Source organism: Tamandua tetradactyla, chromosome 2, assembly GCF_023851605.1.
Source record: "Tamandua tetradactyla isolate mTamTet1 chromosome 2, mTamTet1.pri, whole genome shotgun sequence".
Taxonomy (NCBI): Eukaryota; Metazoa; Chordata; class Mammalia; order Pilosa; family Myrmecophagidae; genus Tamandua; species Tamandua tetradactyla.
The window spans coordinates 207,506,557-207,526,477 of record NC_135328.1 but is presented as its reverse complement, the minus strand read 5'-3'; the positions used below and the strand labels follow the sequence as shown (position 1 = coordinate 207,526,477).

Below are 19,921 nucleotides of genomic sequence, written 5' to 3'. Positions count from 1 at the left end.
CCCCTCTGCCATGGGAGGAGGAAGTGGGGCAGGGGCAAAGGAAGGGCTCCCAGGAGAGGCCTGACCCCAGGAACTGGGAATCGTCTTAACTCTTCTTCTACCTTTTTCACTCCATCTCTCTCCATTCGCTTCTCTTCCTCATTCTTCCTCTATCTCTTTCCTATAGTACACCCTCTTCCAGGAGAAAGTTAGACTGCTGGAAATCCAGATCCAATCTGGTTTAGGATGAAGCGGGTGCGGGGCAGGCAGGCCCGCTCCAGGAAATCAGCAAAGGCCTGCGGGAGGGACTCTGCTGTGGTTGGCATTCCCTTCTGAAGCCCAGAGATCCACTCAAACTTTGCTGGGTGACCTTAAGCAGACTGTGTCCCAACCAGAAGATCTGGAGGTTCCAAATGACCATAAGCTCCATAAGAGCCAAAATTAAGTTGCTAAAGCCTGAGGGAAAGGAAACCATCCTTATGGAGCCCCTACAATGCTCTTTGAATATTATTGCATCTGCTAACTACAGTTGTATGAAGGATTCTTATCCCCACTGTACAGACAAGGAACTCAAGTTTCAAGAGACTAAAGGTTACTGGGATTTGCCCATAGTCACTTGGATTTGAACCAAAGGTTGTTTCATTCCAGATCTCATAATCTTTGAATCACATTATAAGCCATCTTAAACCTAAGGCTATATCAAAAGGAGCAGGCCATCCAGAACAAAGGAGGTGATAGTCATGAAATAAGATCAGACATCACATAGGTAGATAAGGAAGATGATTATAACAGTAAATGACTCAATTTTTGGCCTTTACTAGCTGCCAGGCCCAGGACTAAATTTGTTTTCATTCAGCTCATTCAATCCTCATAACAACTGTGAGGAATGAGTACTATTATCATTATCTGCATCTACACAAGAGGAGGCTGAGGTTCAGAGGGTTGACGTGACTCAGCCAAGGAGTGCGGCCAGGATCCCAGCTCAAACTGACTTTGGAGGCAGTTCTCCTTGGCACCACCAGGGGAGGTTGCGAGGTAGATAAGGAAGCAGACAGGTGTCCCACAGGAAGCAGCTGCAGAAATTGGGATGCGCAGCTCAGAGAGTTGGCAACAGGACTATAAAGGGGTGAGATGGGAGAGGGTAGTCCCATTATGCAAGGCTCTAGATGGCCAGCCTGGACCAGCGGGCAGGGGCCAACCAGTAGGCTCTGACTCCTGTCCTCCCCCTCCTCTGTAAAATGCCCACAGCCGTCCTTCCAACAAGGGGTGATGAGATGAGATCATATCCACTAAGGACCTGTTAGTCCTTAGGTATGAGACTCAATTTTAGCCCTAGTAGAAGGCTGGGGTCTTATGACCGTGGGCTCTTTGCTTCCGAAGACTCTGCTCAGACGGACCTGTGTTCCAATCCCAGCTTCAGCCCCTTATTGGCTGTGTGACCTCGTCTGGGCAGTTCCTCTCCCCAGCCTCTCTTCTCCCAACCACACCTGCTGCGAGGCAGGTCAGGAGCAGGTGCCCAATAAAACGCCAGCTTCATGCCAGCCTCCGTGTGCCCAAAGCTTGAGGGGCTGAGGATAACCCTGGGCATTCGGGGTTGGGAGGGAGGGCATGGTAAAGAGACCAGGAACAGCATTCTGATGTCCCAGCAAGGGGAGGACAAGGCTGGCTGGTTGTCTAAAGCCATAGCATGAGTCCCAGCTTCCAGGCCCTGACAAATGTGCCTTCCCCCAACCCCCGCCGACCATCCAGAAGGCTGCTGGACTCCTGCGGGGGACCTGGACCAGGGGGTGCTGGTGAGACCACTAGGAGCAAGTTCCCCTCTTGACTCTGTCCCTTTCTGAGCAGTTTCTTCCTCTGTGAAGTGGCGCTAAAATGACACCACCTCCTTACAGGGCTGGTGTGCATGATTAGCAGAAGCACTTGGCCCATAACAGGTGCTCAGTTAAATCTGGCTTCTCCTCCTTCCTGGGCGCACACACACCCAAGGTGAAGCCATGCTGGGGGGTTGAAAAGAACTAATTCTCATTTAATGAGCACTGCACTCTCTGCCGGGCATGGTCCCCGGCACTTTCTAATATTTCATTTGTTCCTCAGCCCCTGAGACCTCTCAAAGCTGAAGCCCAGGAAACCTGGGGCAGAGGTAAAAGGGGCGAAGGCTGGGTTCCAGCCCAGGCCTACCTGGTTCCAGGGGCCGTGTTCGAGGGCAGAGGGGGTCAATGCAAAGGCTTGACAGTCAAGAGGTCTGGGATTTAAACCCACTGATGTGCAAGTTACTTAACCCATCTGTGCCTCAGTTTCCTCATCTGTAAAACAGGAATAATGTTATGGACCCTAAGCTGTGAGAAGCTGAGGCATAATGCCTGGCACATAGCCTGTGTTTAAATAAAGGTGGCTCCTAACCAGGGAACACACAGGAATGATGATGCAGGAATTAATGAAAATGGCATGACTCCATGAAGAGAGTGGGTCCAGGAAGCTGCAGCTTCCTGCCATCTCCCAAAAGCTCTGGGTCAGCCTGGTGACCAGGAGGCAGCCCCAGGTGGCCCTGCATTTCTTAGAGTGTACACCCGAGTGGCAGCCCGCTGATCACAGTGCAAGGGCGGCTGGCCTCAGTCAAATGGTTCCTGCTCCGCCCCAGCCAGTGATCAGGCCCCCAGCCACAGGAGGGCCAGGAAGAGGCTCCTTGGGCCACCATGGTTGCAAACAACCAAAGAGGACATGGGCACCCAGAGGGCACTGGACCCTTAAGAGCAGGGGCACAGAGTTCGGGGAGGGGAGGGCAAAACTATGTGGTAGAGGGTGTGGCTTGAGGGTTGGGGTATCTGACACAGCAGGTGGGCTCTAGGCACCCACAAAGCGGGTTCAAATCCCATCCTCCCAGTAACCAGCTGTGTGACCTTACGTTATCCCTTCCACAAAAGGTAGATAATGGCTACCTGGTAAGGTCATTTTCAAGGCTAATGGAGACCATGTAGGTCACTGTCACTTAGCCAGTAATTAGCCTACTCTGCCCCTGTCTTGGTGAGGCCTCAGGCAAGCCACTGCATTCATTCAGTGTCATTAACAAGGGTCTGTGCGTGCCTGAGCTCTCACATGCAGTTGCCCGGTTCCCCCCGACCCACCCATTTCCCTCCCGTGAGCTCCAGACTGGGAACAGCCACCCACAGGCTCCAGGAATGGGTCAGCATTGCCTGGAATCAGCTCCCTCTTGCATACGTCTGTGGCACTCCTGGCTGAGCTGGGGTGGGGGTGGGGGTCTCTACCAAGGGATAGAGTTCCCATGCCCCTTCTCCAAGCTCTGAGCCCTGATCAAAGGATCCTCGGACAGGGAGGTGTTGGTACAGTTCAGGAAACAGCCCCTTTTACATTATCTGTGGGTGGAGACAAGCCAGGACACACGTTTTTTTCCCCTCCCAGAGTCTGCGGGCTCACGTGCACCTGGACCCACAGACTCCAGGCTAAGCTAATTGGCCCTCCACAGCATTATCTGGCAGCTGAGTGGGTCTTTCCAGACAGTTCAGCACCATATGTGGACACCTGGGTGAAAGAAAGAGAACGAGTTTGGGAATCAGTTGGTTCTGGTTTACGTCCCAGTGATACCACTGCTGAGTCCCTTGGCAAGTCCCTTGATCTCTCCACACCTTAGTTCCCTTATCTGCAAAATGGGAACACAACAGAAGCACCGACTTCAAAAGGCCATTGTAAGTGAAAAAAAATATGTGCCAAGTCTTCGGCACATTAATAGTTATTACAAAAACAGGGGGTAACGTTTTTGAATTGTTAGTATGTGATAAGAATTAACTAATTTAATCCTCACGACAGCCTGTGAGGGAGGAAGTATATTATTCCCATATTTCCGATGAAGAGACAGAAGTTCAGAGAGGTTGTGTAACTTTCTGATCACACGGTTGGGAGACGGAGTCCGCATATGAACGCAGGCCATCTGGCACTAGAGTTCCTGCTGCCCCCAGCAGGTACTTCCAAAACATCAGGGTCTGCCCTTCCTCCTGTGAGGCTGAGGGCAGGGCACTTCCACCACATGGCAACATGCTGGCAATGCCATCAGACAGGAGATGGGGTCACCCCCATCACCCCCACAAGAAAGTACTGGACAGGCTAGAGGAAGTGCCTGAAATGTAGAGCTGTGTTCCACTAGCCATATTTTGTTTTTTTGCATGGGCAGGCATCAGGAATCGAACCCGGGTCTCCAGATGGCAGGTGAGAACTCTGCCTGCTGAGTCACTGTGGCCCGCCCCCAGTAGCCATGTTTCTTGAAGATGAATGTATGACATAGCTTTCACAATGTGACTGTGTGATTGTGAAAACCTTGTGTCTGTCTGATGCTCCTTTTATCTACAGTATGGACAGATGAGTAAAATATATGGATTCAAAATAAATAAATAGGGGGAACAAATGTTAAAATTTAGTAGATTGAAATGCTAGTGATCAACGGAAGGGAGTGGTAAGGGGTATAGAAAAAAATAGGGGAAACAAAGGCTAAAATATATTGGGTAGATGGAAATACTAGCAGTCAATGTGAGGGAGGAGTCAAGGATATGGTATGCATGAGTTCTTTTGTTTTTCTTATTTCTTTTTCTGAATTGACGCAAATGTTCTAAGAAATGATCATGGTGATGATATTTTGAGTTATTGATTACATACCAAGATTGGAATGATCACACGGTAAGGATGTTCGTGTTTGTATGTTGTTATGTTTTTAAAAAATAATAATATTCAGAAAACAATATATGGATTAAAAATAAACAAATAGGGGGGACAAGTGTTAAAATAAATAGAGTAGATTGAAATGCTAGTGATCAGTGAAAGGGAGTGGTAAGGGATATAGAAAAAAATAGGGGAAACAAAGGTTAAAATTTATTAGGTCGATGGAAATACCAGTGGTCAATGAGAGGGTTGGGTAAGGGGTATGGCATGTATGAGCTTTTACTTTTTTCTTTTTATTTCTTTTTCTGGAGTGATGCAAATGTTCTAAGAAATGATCATGGTGATGAATACACAACTATGTGATGATACTGTGAGCCACTGACTATACACCAAGAATGGAATGTTCATGTTTGTATGTTTGGTTTTGTCAATAAAAATATTAAAAAAAAAAAAACACCACCACTGATTTAAGTAACAGGCATTTTATTGGGCGGCATCAAGGCAAACCCCAGTGCCTCCTCACAGTGTACAGCCACCTGAACTGGGGAACCATCCTGTCCCCAGAAGGGACCACACAGAACTGGGACGCAGCAGACCCTGCCCTGCATAGACAGCATCAGGCACCAACTGGCCATGGGCCACGGGGTGCAGGGCTGGGGCAATCGGGGACAGCCCATGGAGCCCACGCCAGCCACCCCTGGGCAGGGCCCAGACATTCAGGGCCCCCAAGAAAAATCCTCAGAAGTCACCCCTTACAGGTGACCTTGTAGGTCCCTGGCCACACAGGACACTTTGCTGGGGACCAGTGAATGGCTGCATCAGACAAAGCGTGGGTCTCTATGGGACAACCCACGCAGTCATTTACATACTCTGGAGGGAAAATTCTTCAGGCAACATCCTTGACCTCAGCTGAGTGAGACCCAAGGGCAGGCCTGAGGGGGAGGTGGGAGGAGGCTGGGAGGGGGAGGCCACGTCCACCTGAACACTACCTGCGACCTGAGCCTCTGCAGCCAAGTCCCAGCCAACACAGGCTGAGGGCAGGGGTCTCGAGAAGAGCTGGGGGGAAGCCGGAACTGAACAAAAGCACATTCCAAGGTTTTCCAAAATCACAGCCCAAGGGGGAAGGACAGCCACATTCCCCGCCTTGGCGGCCCCTCAGTCCCACCACATGGAGCCCACCAGGAATCCCATGGGCCTCAGGGGGACAGAGGAACCAGGAGATAGGCACCCGGTGACTAAGGCAGATCGTTGGACACAGGGACCGGCTGGCTCAGGTTGGTCTGGGGCAGAGATAGTGAGGAAGGCAGGCAGCTCAGACCAAGGAGGGTGAGCCCAGCTGGTGCCCCATGCCCCGCAGCAATGTCCTGCCTGCTCTGCAGGCCGATCAGAGTCACACCTGACCCTAGAGACTTGGCTGCCTCAGAGAGCAGCAGGGAGAGACTCTGTGAGTAGAGAGGTTGGCCAAGGGCCTCAAAGCTGCCTCCTTTTCCCCAAGGTAACCCAGGAGCCACTCTATTCCCCAGAATCCTAAGCCACTAGGCCACAGCGTAGGTGAGGGAGAAAGAGACAGACGGAAAAGCTGCCAGGTATGAAGGTGGTATCTGCCAGAAGGAATTTCTAGGATGGCCAACAGGGAGAGAGGTAGCAGCCCTGTTCCTCCTAATACAATCTCAAGCCAGTTCCCAGTGCCCATCACAGAGCAGCAGCGAGAGGGCCAACGGGGAAGTAGGGCTCAAGCCTTGGCTCTGGAAAAGCTGCCATCCCAGGAAGAGCCAGGTGAGCAGCTATGGGCTGGGGATAGGGCCAGTGCAGTCAGAAAGTCAGGTGTCTGGGTGGACAGACAGGTGGACGGCAGTGGGAGGGCAGGGCGCTGAGTGAGGCTCACTGCATATAGGCGTAGCGCCAGTCCCCCAGGGGCTTGTGGGTCTCCTTGATGACCTGGGGAGATGTCCAGCGCAGGATGTAGTGGGGGCCCCCTGGCTTGTCGTTGGTTCCTGTTTAAAAGACAGCTCCGTTTTCCTTCTAAAAGACACAACAGTTCTGGGGAGAAGGCAAAGGGGTGGGGAGGAGGCTGATGGAACAAATGAGGCACTAGCAGGGGCCTCAAGCAGCAATTTGCCCTGCAGAGGTTTCCAGCTTGGGGTACAAGGTAAAAAAGGGCAGCAGAACATAGAGGAGACCCTGGCAGAGGGCAGGGATGGATCTTCCTCAAGAATGTAGGATGAGGGAGGCCAGGACAGCCAAACCTAAACCTCGTCACAGCCACCAAGGTTTACAGAGGGCATCTCTATGTCAAGTGCCCACAGCCGAGCTTGGCTGAAGCTGGAACCGACGAGCAGACAGGACGCTGACACTCCCAGGGTCCATGCACCCCATCAAGGGCTGTCTTGGAGGCAGGGCAGCACTATGACAGGAGAACTGGACCAGGAATCAGGAGAACTGAGATCCAACCCTGGCTCTGACAATAGGCCACTATGACCGCTCTCAGCTTCAGTTTCCCCATGGATGGAGTTGAACTTAAGTGACCATGAGCTAATAGTACAGACACTGGAACTAAAGTCCCTGATCTACCACTTTCAACTATGTGACCTTGAGCGAGTGACTCAACCTCCCCATGCCTCAGTTTCCTCCTTTGTAAAATATGAGGGGCTCACAGGTGGTTGAAAGGGCAGAGTCAGCACACACCAAGGGCCTCGCCCAACACCTGGCATTACAGCCTGTGCTCAGTAAATGGTGCCATCTGTGCTGCTGACAACACCCCTTGGGATGAAGGAATTGCCAACTCACCAGAGGCTCGGGCCCCCCCGAAGGGCTGCTGGCCCACCACTGAGCCTGTGGACTTGTCATTGATGTAGAAGTTGCCGGCAGCATTCCTCAGCATCTTTGTGGCCTCACGGACCACGTCCCTACAAGGAGAGGGCAGTGGTGAGTGGGCAGCCAGCCGCCCCCACCCCTGGCTGCATCCAACTTGGCCCCCCCACCCTAGACCCTCTGCTTTTTCAGATGAAGCAGAGGACCAAGCCTGGCGGAAGTGACACTGGCCAGTTGCTAGCTCTGGGTCCTGGAGCCCAGCCCCCTCCTCTGGAAAGTGGGTGGCACAGGGACTCAACAAAGCACGCAATCAGTTTGTGGGAGGACAGAGGGGTGGGGCTGCAAGAACTCCCAGACCCCCAATGGGGGTCCAAACCCACCTCCACCCTTACTCAGAGGCAGACGCGAGGTGGCACCTAATGCCACGAGGAAGGGAAAGCAAAGCCCCAGGATTGGACCCAGGTTGGAATCCTGCTTGGCAGGACTAGCAGTGACCGGGCCTCCGCACCTCTGCTTCCCTCTGTGCTGCAGGGGGTAGCCACTTTGCACAGTGGAGAGCTCATCAAAAGGGCCCCAGCCCTGAAGGTTCGGATTCTGCGGTCATTAGTGGGGCACCAGAATTGGCATATTTTACCAACATCCCGGCTGCCTCTGTGCACCCACCTGTCTGCCCGAGCATCAGAGCTGAGGTGAGGGGAAAAGAAAGCAAGGGGCAGCTTGATTCCTAGGAACCATATTCGGGAGGGCAGGGCCGGTGAGGCCCCTAAGTGGAGTCTCAGAGGTGGGGAAGGGGCCAAGCACCAGTGGGGAGAACAGCAGCCTTGCTGCAGAGCGGCTGCTGCAGCTGGGCCACTCACTTATCCTGGGCAAACACTGCCCCCGTGAGGCCATAGCTGGTGGTGCTGTCCACCAGCCGCAGCGTCTCCTGGTACTTGTCATCCGGGTAGACGTACGTGGTCAGCACAGGCCCGAAGATCTCCTGGGAGAGAAGCCCCAGGGTCTGGCCCTGCACTCGAAGCCATGTCCCGAGCCCCTGTACTCTCACTGCGCTGGCCTCTCACCCCACTTCCCTGGCCCCTACAAAAAGTGCCAGGCAGGGCCTCTGGCTGAATGCCCTTGAGGGAAGGGGTGTGCCCAGCTCCCTGTCCTGCCCAGCTCCCACCCCAACCTGGCAAATGGTCCAAGGAACCAGACCAAGCCCACCCCTGCAATACTGTGATCTCTCCTCCCTCCCGCATGGTCCCAGCTGCCACCAAGGGGTTGGGGGAAGATCCCCTCACAGTATCCTTTTCACATCTGTAAAACAGGAATGATGGTAGCCACCCATCTCAGTCAAGTGTCCAGCCGTGGCCGGCCCACAGTGATAGCCCGTAAATGTCAGCTGTCACCATGCCACAGCTGTCACAGGCAGAGAAAGGGCTCAGACTCCGGCGAAGGCCAGCAGTGTCAAGGGCAGCATGCCGGACTGGAGTTCAGGAGGCCTGAGCACCAGACCCGGCTCTGCTCTCACCTGACATCTCCTTCTCAGGACCTCACTTATCTCATCCTCTGAATGGGGATATGTCCACGAGGAGACATCAACGAGGAACCAAGTGTCCTGCCCCTGCGCTGTGCTCAGCTGAAACAGTCGCATCAAGAATCCAGGCCGCCCACCCCAGTCACCTCCTTCATGATGGGCTCCTGGGGGTCCTGGCTCTGGATGATGCAGGGTTCCACGAAGTAGCCCACAGAGTCATCGCACTGGCCCCCGGCCAGGATGGTGAGGCTGGGCGAGGAGCGGGCGTGAGCTAGCCACTTCTTGATGCGGCCAAAGGACTGGGGTTATGGGGAGAGGAAGGAGGCATCAGGGGCCAGTTGGGAAACCACTCCCAGCAGCTCTCCAACACGTTCACCCCAAAACCCCTATTCCCAAATGCCCAACTTCTGAAATGGGGGTTGGGGGATGCAAAAAGGGCAAAAGCCAGGGACTGTAAGAGACAAGGACAGGTGTGCATGCTCACACATGTACACAGGTGTGTTTATGCATATGCAACAGAACTACAGGTGTAGTCCATAGAAACCACACACCTACACAAACGCGTTAGAGGTCTATGAAGGGCCATGGGTCTTTATGTTTAAGCATGTAGGTGTGGGCACGCCTCTGCACAGACACATACATGTACTGGACATGTATGTGCACGTCTAAGTGCATTACAAGCAGATGAATATGCCTATTTGCACGTTTGCACGAGGGCACGCGTCTCCACATATGCACTTAGGCTTGTTGTGCCTTCCCAGGTGTGCAGGAGACGAGCTCTCTTCTGTGTATGGACAATTCTGTCCTTTTCAAGTGTGTATGTGTTTCTCTCTACAAAGCTACCTCATCAAGGTAGAGGGCTGAGCCACCCCCAGGTCGGGATGCCCATCTCTTCCTTCCCCTCCTTCCAGACTTGCCTGGGGCTCAGCCCCCAGGAGCACCCCGCTTCATGCCTCATACCTTGGCATCAATGACTGCAGAGAAGAAGGTCCCGAAATCCTCTGCAGGCTGGCAGCAGGGAGACACCGGAGAGGAGACCGAGTCACAGCAGGCCCGAGACAAAGGGCGCTCCTCTCCCCGCGAGCCCCAGCCCCACCCATGCAGGAGCCTCCCCAGCCGCTCAGGGCCGAGCTGTCCAATCCCATCAGCCCCCCGCTGGGCCGTGGAGGGGGAAGAAGGCGCCACTCACGTCGCCCACTTTGATCCTGCTGTGCTCCTCCAGCAGCCGCCCTTTGATCTGCGGCCACAGCGACGCAGGCACGTAGAGGCGGGAGCAGGCTGAGCACTTCTGGCCGCCGTACTCAAAGGCTGAGCGCAGGGTCCCGCTCACCACGCTGTCCACATCAGCTGAGCGGTGGACAAAGTGGAAGTTCTTCCCACCACACTCTAGGGCAACAGGGGGGTGGGCAGTGATCAGGGAGCAGTCTCCACCAGCCAGCACGGGGGCTCAAAGCATGACCTACAGAGTCCACAGGAGCCCCTGATCCACCCCCAGTACCGAGCAGATGGGAGCTGTGGATGCCATGAATTTAGAGCTGGACAAAATCTCAAAAGCCATTGAGCCTGGCCTCTCTCCCATTCTATGGATGAGGAAACTGAGGCCCGGGGAAGGGTAAAGGGCACAGGGGTCATCAGGACACAGGACACAAGGGAAGTAAAACGAGACCCAGGTGGGGATCCTGCACCTGATATTAAGGCAAAGGAAGGACCAGAACCCAAGGCTCCCAACAGCCAATCCCACCCTCTCTCCATGTCTGGCAATGGGTAGAGCTTTCCCTGAGACCTCCCCTGATGCCCGGGTAGAGGATAGGGGGTCAGCCTCATGCCCAACGACAGGGCTGGGCCCCTTCCTCCTTCCCCACGCGGGAAACCACTCCCCAGCTTCCTTGGCAAGAAGAAGCCTCGGGCAGGGCACTTCCCGTTCCAGGTCTGTTTTCCCACTTGACTAAATGGTAGCCCACAGCAGCTCATGGTTACAAAGCACTAAGTGCCGGAGTTCATCCAAAGCACTTTATGTTCTTCGTCCCACTGAATCCATACAAGACCGCCACTGTTACTCCCATTTTAAAGATGACAAAATGGAGACTCAAAGATTCAATCACATGCCCAAGGTGGCCCAGCTGGGAGTAAGCAGTGGTCTCTCCCTTGGGGAGGAAGTGGGAAGGAGACTCGGGGAGCAGCCAACCATGGACAGCTCTAGCAAAGGCGCTGGCTGTTGTCCGTCTTGGAAAGGTAGGACTGGGTTAGTACACTGGGGGGGGGCGCTGAAAGCTTCAGCTTGCCCAGAAGAGGGCTCACCTTCCTGATACCTCATCAAAGTTCCCCCCAGCCCAGGAATGGGGTCCTGCCTCCCTGTGGGCCCCACTTCATCCCCAGGGTCAAGAACACTGAGCTGCCAGCCCCAGCTCTGCTGCAGAGGGCCCTTGCGGCCCTGGACAAGCTTTCCTGTTCTCTAGGTCTTGGCACTTTCCCAAAGTGCGCTCCACAAAACACCTGGCCCATGAGGCCTCTGCAAAATGGGATTCTGTGGCACAATGAGTCTGGGAAGCATCGCACATCAGACCTTGCTCCTGAAGATGTCAATGCATATTGGAGCATTAAGGACTCTGAGAAGTCCTGCGGGAAAGAATCCCTTTTGTTTTAACAGAGCATGTGCCGAATCTCCTTGAGCATGAAACCGTTTCTTTGTGGGAAAATTATTAATATTTCAACAAGACCTGGCCTCTGCCAACCTCTCAGCTCCATCTCCTACCACCCTCTCCATCCTCACTGCCCCAACTACACTGGCCCTTCTTTCTTTTCCCCAAATTCAAGCTCATTCCCACCTCATAGCTTCCGCTTGGGCAATTCCTCTACCTAGACCTGTACTGTCCAATATTGCAACCATCAGCCATGTGCCACTGTTTAAATAAAGGTTAAATTGAACAAAAAAATCACTTCCTTGGTCCTATGAGCCACACTCTGCATGTTCAGTAGCCACACGCAGCTGGTGGCCCCCATTCTGGACAGACGGAACACTTTCATCACAGCAGGCAGGGCTACTGGACAGCTGGTACCTGGGTCGGTGCATCCCCCAGCCTCTGTGTGCGAGGGGATGGCTTCTTCGTGCTGTTTGGGTCTCAGCATCACTGTCACCCCCTTGAAGAGGCCACCCCTGACCACCCCAAGTCACCATCCCACCCCTTCTGGCCTTTACCTCTCACCTCTCTTCCCTCCTTCATTTCTTCCCAGCCTTGTTGCTACCTGCTGTTATCTTATCTGGACATCCATACATATAGGATGGGAGGGCAGGGTCTGTGGGTGTCTCGTCATCAGTGCATCGCCAGTGTCCAGAACAATGCCAGGGGAGGACACTCAGCCACTTATTTGTTGAATTAGTGAGTAAATGAATGAATGAACAGATGAACAACTGAGGCAAAAATGCTCTGTGAGAGATCCCAGAGCAGAGGCTCAGTTTCTGAGGGTCCTCCCAATTCTCAGTTCCCCCAGAGATCCCAGCACTAAGGCAGCATCACCTCCCCCTCCTCCTGGCTCAGATGGTGTGGAGGGGCCAGGGGAAGGAGCCCTTACCTCCAGCCAGGCGAGGGAAGGTGCGGAACCGGTCCAGGTTCTGGGCCACCTGCTTCCACAGGTGTTTGAAGGTGCTGAAACCAGAGGAGCGCAGGGAGAGGATTAGGGAGCTGGGCTCCAGCCTCTGAGAGGATGAGGGTCCTGGGAGGTGGGGAGCAGCCCATCTTGGGGGGGCCTCCAGGAGGAGAGGGCCAAAAATCCAGAGAGGGGTGCCAGGGTAGTAGTAAAGCAGGTTGCAGCAGTGGCGGCGGTGGCGGTGGTGGGAGGGGACCCAGTAGATGTGGCAGCTGGAAAAGAGTTACATTCCGTGCCTGTATGTCTGAGGGTGGGGAGTGCGGCACAGAGTTTGACATCAAAATGGCATGAGGAGATGGTTCTTTGAAGTCAGAGATGCTGGCTTCCAGTCCTGGCTCTGATACCCATGGCTGTGTGACCTTGCATTCATGACTTAACCTCTCTGAGCTTCAAACTGTGAACCTCATGTGCAACCTGGAGCAAACAGTTCCCACTTGGCAGGAATGGTCTATGATTAGCTCTAATGTAAGAAAAGTGATTATGTCAGAACCAGGCAAGTGCCTGCCAGGGCCAGTTACTGCCACGGTCTGCAAGCAGCACCCCCAACCCAACACCCAAGTTCGAGATGCCAAACTGCGCTGGGGCCTGGGAGAGGGAGCTCCAGTTCCCGCCCCAAGCTGCCACCCTGGAGGTCCGCGCCACCTCCTCAGGCTCCCAAGTGTGACCAACCTCAGCACCACGAAACAATAAAAATGCTAATCACCCAGGAGCAGGCAACACAGGAGCTAACACTAATTTATGAGTGTCCCACCTTTAAGCCCGCTGCTCAGCACAGCATGGCAAATGGGGGCCTGGCCCGCTCCGCCTGCAAAGAGCCAGGGACCCCTGGGGCCTGCAGCTGGCAGAGCCAGCCTTCTGGGAAACGGCCTCTCTCAGCAATTCTAACCCTGCCATCGCCACCTGGTAACCCTCGGCCAGGAAGGAGGGTAGCAGAACCTGAGGCCGGGCAAAGGAGATGAGAGGCCACCGCAGGTTCCCCCCGCCCCCGGGAGAACTGGAAGGACCCTGAGTCTCAGAACAGACGTCTAGCTGATCCACATCTCTCCACCTGGATGCCCAGCAGGCACCTCAAACTGAAGGTGACCAATATAATTCACCTTCTCTCACGTTTGGGACTGATGCCCTTTCCACACAGAGGCCAGCCGTCCCCACCAGGCCCCCTGCCCCACCCCCCTCAGCCAATCACCACAAGGCCTCCTTGCTACTCTCTCATTTGAGTCAGCCCGTCCCTCCCTATTTCCACCATCTTCACCCCTGGCCACCAATGTCCTCTGTGGATGCTGACAGGCTCCTAACTGGGCTCTACTTCCAGCCACTGGAGAATTCTTACACAGGCTAGAGTGACCATCTAGCACAGAGGCTGCCAATGCAGGGACCTGTCAGGGCCAGACAGGCAAAGTAAAGGAGGCAGACCAGGCACAGGAACCCCAGGGGCCAGGGGGACAGGAGGGAACCAGGAACACACTCCCATCTACAGCCGCCAATGGTGCCACATGGAAACACAGGCCCAAGGTGGCCAGGGCATCCGGTTTCTCAAGTGAAGCCCAAATGCACATTTTCCTATCATGTCCCAATCTGAAGAGGTTGGAACTCACTAATAGGGGCCAAAGAAAAGCCAGCAGCCACCTGCCAGGTCGCCCTTGCTTGCCATAGCAATCTGAGTCTCTGCTCCTGCTTAGAACCTTTAATGGTTCCCACCAACTTCCAAGATAAAGCCCAGACCCCTTTGCAGCCATACAAGGGCATTTACAGCCACTGGACTAAACCCCAAGAGCAGGGACCTTGTCTCTGGTGTTCACTGTCGCAGCCCCAGCTCCAGCACAGTGCCTGGTACATGGGGGCTGACTGAATGAGTGAATGCGGGTGATTACAGTTGCTGGCCTTATCTCCCTGTATCACACCACATCCTGCCTCCACCCTCTTACCTCACAGGCCCAGAACTCTGCGGTTCCCAGAATGCAACAGACACTTTCGCCTTGAGGCCTCCCTCCAGAGGTTCAGCTCCCTCTCCTAGAACATTCTTCCCTACCCCCTCCCCTTCACCTGGCCAACCCTTACCTTCAAGTCTCAGCTTAGATGCCACCTCCTCCAAGAAGCCTTCCTGACTTTCCTCCTCCAATTAAATCTGAGCTCTCTCACGCCCTTTCCAGTAGCAGAGATGGCATCGAAATCATTAATGCCAATTAACAGCGTGAACAGGCTGCACTTCAAGCCTGCAAAGCTCTTTCCTGGTCATTAACTCATTTGATCCCCACAAACTTGGACTCACTGCTCCCGTGGTGCAGGGAAGAAATGGAGGCTCAGAGAGGTGAGGCGGCTCATTCACAGCCACACAGCAAGCAAGTGGGTATGGGAGATGGCTGATCTATGGGTTACAGCCCCAGGTCCATGGACGGTGGTGACGGTGACAAGGTGGTGGCCCGGTGAACTTCCCTATGCACCCCGCCCCCGGTGCCCAGGCACTCACGGCACGCTTCCAGTGAAGTTGATGCCACAGAGGTGCTCTGAGCTGGTGATGGTGTCCCCAAAAACAGGCCCATCAGCTGGCACAAACTGGATGATATTGGGTGGCAGGCCCGCCTCCCGGAGGGTGCGGTAGACGGCATAGCTGGCCAGCATGGCAGTGTCACTGGGCTTCCACAGAACCACATTGCCCTGTCCCAGGAGGCAGGAAATGACTCATGAGGCCGACGGCCACCGGCCCCAACTCCCACTCCCACCGCAGCCCAGCCACCCCTCACCTCGAGCTGTCTCCTGCCCTCAGCAACCTCGGACCGGCCTGTAGTGCCCGTGGTGGGGGCTGCAATGGCCCCCTCCCCACCCCTCCACTCTGTGCTCCAAAGGCCTCTGCCAGTGACACCACAACCCCGCCCTGTCTGCTCCACACCACGCCAAGGCACCCTTTCCCTGGACGCCTGTGCCAGCTGGTCCTGCCATCACCCCTTGGGCGTGAGTGTCCTGGGTGTTTCTGAGTTGTGTGCTTCCTGGGCGCAGCTGGCAAGTGCTCACAAGGCATCCTCTGCACAGGTCTCTGGGTGAGGGCATGTGCAGCGGCATGGCACTTGGGGGTTGGGAGGCAGGTCCCACATCAGGGCAGGGGGCCCAAGGACGTCCCCGCGCACACACACACCTCCCACAGCTGGGCAGCTGGGCCCCTCGTGGTCATCCAGCCCAACCTTGGGGTCCCAGGCCTCCAGACCACTACAACTCAATGAGCCACAAAGGCTCCCCGAGAGCAGGGACTGTGCCTACCCCATCAGACAGGGAGCTCAGCAAGGGCAAACGCCACCTTCACTCGGCAGATGGCCAGGGAGCCCCATGACTTTAAGGGCCCCAGCCTGAAATAGACCAAGTTCAAATCTCTGACCAGCTGGGCAGCCCTGACCAATAAATCACTGCCCTGTGCCTCAGTTCCTCACTTGAAAAAGAGACACGATCAGAGCCCACTCTGTTGGGAACTGCCAAGGATCAAGTGAGCTCAACTACACACGGTGCTTAATGCTATAAAGCACGTGGGAAGCATTCAAAAGTCAACTATGACTGTCATCATTCACAGTGCCACCATATACTAAGACAGCACTGGGCCTGCAGGTATCTTTTGACCTGTACAACCCTAGCATGTACCTTTTTTTTATTATTTCCACCTCACAGAAGAGGAAACTGCCCCCAGAGAAGCTCAGGGACTTGCCAGAGCTGGGGCTCAGACCAGGTCTCTGACCCAAAGCCTTTCCTCTGCCCCGAGCTGCCTTCATTTTCTGTGCTGCAGTTCATGACCCAGGGCTAGGGCCAAGGGGCTGAGTCGTGGCCACCCTGACCCACCTGCCGCCCCCCAGCTTACCATCAACGCTGGGGCCCCCGCCAGGTTGCCCCCGATCGCTGTGAAGTTAAAGGGGGAGATGGCCGCCACAAAGCCCTGGGGAAGGAGGAGGTGGTGAGGTCAGGGTCTCCAGCAGCCCCCGCCTGCCCCCTGCCCACCGTGGGTACCTCCAGCCCCCGGTACACCACGCTATTGGTGCTGGGCGGCACGCTGATGGGCTGTTCCCCCTCCAGCTCCACGGCAAACTTGGCGTTGAACCGGAAGAAGTCGATGAGCTCAGCAGCAGCATCGATCTCCGCCTGGATCACCGTCTTCCCCTGGGGAGGCAGGGGCGCAAGGGGATCTGAGAGAGCAGAAATGCCTCCTGATAGCCCTCTTCCGACCTTTGGCCCAGGGCCCATGGCAAGCAGTGTGCCAGGCCCCAGCAGGGTCTGGTAGTGGCGGAGCTAGGAAGGATGGGACCTCAATTCCAAATGTCTGCGCTACGTCCTCACCCAGCGGGCACAGCAGGCCTCTGGGCTGGATGGGTATAAGCAGCAGTCACGGGCAGACACTTCACGTACACTGTCCACGCCTTCACAGCGACCCTGGAGGGTGGTCCAAGGAGCCTCTTCTTCAATCCTGACCTTTAGACCAAGCTCAGGGCCAGAACTTTCCAGAATTTCTGGGAGGCTGGAAAAACTGAGTTCAGGGACAGGGTGGCTCCTCTGCCTGGGAAGTGGACGCTGCCTTGCCAGGGAAAGTGTGGGCCAAGAACCAAGATGTCCAATGGCTGCAGACATTCCCGCAGACGATCTGTTCTTTCTGACAATGAACATGGGTTCTGAGAAAAGGACTCTGGGCAGCAAGAATGGGACAGACTCTTCCAACAAGCTTCTGAATCTTTCACCAAACAAAGGGGGTACTTAATATGATCTTAGAGTGTGTGTGTCTTCCTGTCAATGCAGGCCTCACTCACCCCAAAGGGCTGCTGAATCAAAGGAGACATTTAGCAGGGGGTGCGGCTTGCAGCCGAAGGTATGGAGCTGCCATACCACATCTGAGCAGCAGAGGGCGCCCTCCCTATGGGGCTGGGTAAGCGGAAAGGAGCAAATGGGCAGACCCAAAAAGCAGCCTGTGCCTGGTTTCTAACATTTGTCCTTCGGAACCCAAGTCAGCTGGCACTGTCAGGTTCAGTTCCTGGGGATGGTGGAACTGACATCCCCTTCAGCCCTTCTCCCCAGCACACCAACTGCAGACCATGCACTCCCCACTCAGCATGATTCAGTCACGAAACATTTATCAAGAGCTTTCTACAACCCCCAAGAAGACACTGTGCGAGGGCCAGAAAAAGGCTGGGAACGCTAAGATATTACTACTACCCCCCCGCAAAAGTTCATAATGGGCTGATAAATACATAGAAACTTGTCAGGTTCCAATGTAATCGCTGCCGTAACTGGAGCACGCACAACATGCTCTGGAAGATCAGAGGCAGGAACGATGGATCCTTGGGGCCTGAGAAGAGGACGCGGTCACTGGGATGGACCTTGCCAGGTAAGAGTTCACCAGGCAGCCACGGCCAGAGGCAGACACCCAGGAGGTGACAGTGTCCAAGTCCAACAGGTGACACCAGAGGTGGGGACAGCCCAGCAGGGATGGGCAGAGCAGCTGGTGAGCCCAAGCACTGGGAAGGCAGGGCCCAGGACTCAGGCCTTGGAGCTTGCCTCTGGGTGGCGGGGAGACCCTGGGGGTTCAAAGCCCTCACACACTCCTGACGCCAGGAGGACACTACAAAGGACAACTGCCAGTCCAGGCAGGGCAGGACAAAGGCCTGGACTAGGGTAGGACAGAAGAGGTGGAGGGGAGAGGACATTTCCGTGGCAAAACATGCAGGCTCTGCATGATCCACTGTCTAATAATTCACGTGTGTCTGTCCCCTCTCCTAGGCCTTGTTCCCCTGAGGCATGCAGAGCAGGAAGAGGCCCCCAGAGGCTGTTCAGTCGATGTCTGCTGATGTGAGTGGAGTAGTGCTGCCGTCCACCCCACCCAACTCTGCCCAGGCTGCACCTCACCTGTCCCACCATGGTCTTGGCAAGGATCTCTGCCCTGCGAGGCCCACTCAGCAAGTCTGCTGCCTTCAGAAAGATCTGGGCCCGGTCTGCCACAGGCTTGAGGTCCCACTCCCTCCTGGCAGCCAGGGCAGCCTTGATGGCTTTGTTGAGCAGAGCCTAAGAAAGAGAGTAAAAGGTTGGGGGCACCCTGCCTGCAGCAGCGAGGGAGGAGAGACGTGCTCCCCTGGCCCTCAGCCCCCTTTCCACAGTGGCAGGTGCTGCGCCCTATCACTGGCTGGACCACCCAGGCTCTGAGCTCATTGGCTGCCGGTCTGCAGAAGTTGAGGACCCACCGGGTTGGTTAGCACTGAGTCCCTCAGCTGCTCAACCTGCTCTGGCCTTCTTACTCATGGTCTACAAGAGCGTTACCTTATTCCATGACCTAGTGCTCCCAAACCCACGGTCCAGAAGCTCCCACCCCGAGGTCTCACTTTGCTCTTGCTAGGGTAGAGCAGAGCCCAAGATGTCCACCTGCTGCTGGCACCCAGACGCCAATGTGAGGCCAGCTCCCAGATTCCCCACAGATTGCCTCATCCCCTCTCACTGGCCATGATAATTTCCCGCCTGGCTTTCCAGTTATCCATCCCCGATTTCTCTGACTTGACTTTCCGTAAACCAGGGTCTGCTCTACCACGAGAGGCCTGTCCAGTAGGTCCCAGTCCCAGGTCCGGCCAAGGTAACTCTCATTTGGGTCAAGATAACCCTTGCACGTCTAAGGACTCCCTCAGTGTCAGCCCCACCCCACCCCACAAAAGCAAAGGATACAGAGACTAACATCCACCCATGCCCACCTCCACATCAGAAGCTGGCGGGGTGGGGGCAGTGAGCCCAACCCCCAGGTGTCCAGGGACTCACCTTGTCTGCATAACAAAACTTGGCCACTTTGTGTCCATGGTTAAAGGGCTGAAAAAAGAGAGAAGAGGGAGGTCACGGCCCAGGAGGGAGACGCTAGGGCAGGCAGGAGTGGGGTGAGGGGTGGGCTCGGAGCTCATTTCTAGGCCAGATTTGCTTGACATGCTCTCTTCCTTCCACGAAACCTTCTGGAGACGCCTGGCCCTCTTGAGAGCAGGAACTTCTATTTGTTTATCCTCAGCAGTTATAGAGTGCCTGCTGTATGGGATAAGGCGGTGATGAGACTGCCTTCCAGAAGAGTCCACAGTCCAGAAGAGGACATGGGCCACACAGTGTTTCAGGGAAAGCCTGGACCTTACTAGTGGGGGGCCTTACACAAGGTAACTTCCCTTTTCCTCTAAGTTCCCTCATCTGGAAAATAAGGATGACACCCCCATCTCACAGCAGGAAGGTGAGGATCAAACAGGGTCACAGATGAAAATTCTTCCAAACCAGGTCTGGTATGAGGCTGCATCTCAGTACACGGGCCCTGTCACCACGTGAGGT

General features: G+C 55.1%; 1 protein-coding gene across 1 annotated transcript in view; it reads right to left on the bottom strand.

Annotated features, from left to right (window-relative positions):
* Positions 1–5,110: 5,110 nt before the first annotated feature.
* Positions 5,111–19,921, bottom strand: part of ALDH4A1 (aldehyde dehydrogenase 4 family member A1) — a 31,417-nt gene continuing 16,606 nt past the window's right edge. The window contains exons 4-15 of the mRNA XM_077151084.1: positions 19,379–19,426; positions 18,485–18,640; positions 16,601–16,750; positions 16,455–16,529; positions 15,084–15,271; positions 12,542–12,615; positions 10,161–10,357; positions 9,932–9,979; positions 9,118–9,270; positions 8,313–8,434; positions 7,432–7,550; positions 5,111–6,638 (exon numbers count right to left, since the gene is read on the bottom strand). Coding sequence (XP_077007199.1) covers positions 6,526–6,638; positions 7,432–7,550; positions 8,313–8,434; positions 9,118–9,270; positions 9,932–9,979; positions 10,161–10,357; positions 12,542–12,615; positions 15,084–15,271; positions 16,455–16,529; positions 16,601–16,750; positions 18,485–18,640; positions 19,379–19,426 — 1,443 coding nt within the window. The 3' untranslated portion in view covers positions 5,111–6,525. The remainder of the gene's footprint in view (positions 6,639–7,431; positions 7,551–8,312; positions 8,435–9,117; positions 9,271–9,931; positions 9,980–10,160; positions 10,358–12,541; positions 12,616–15,083; positions 15,272–16,454; positions 16,530–16,600; positions 16,751–18,484; positions 18,641–19,378; positions 19,427–19,921) is intronic.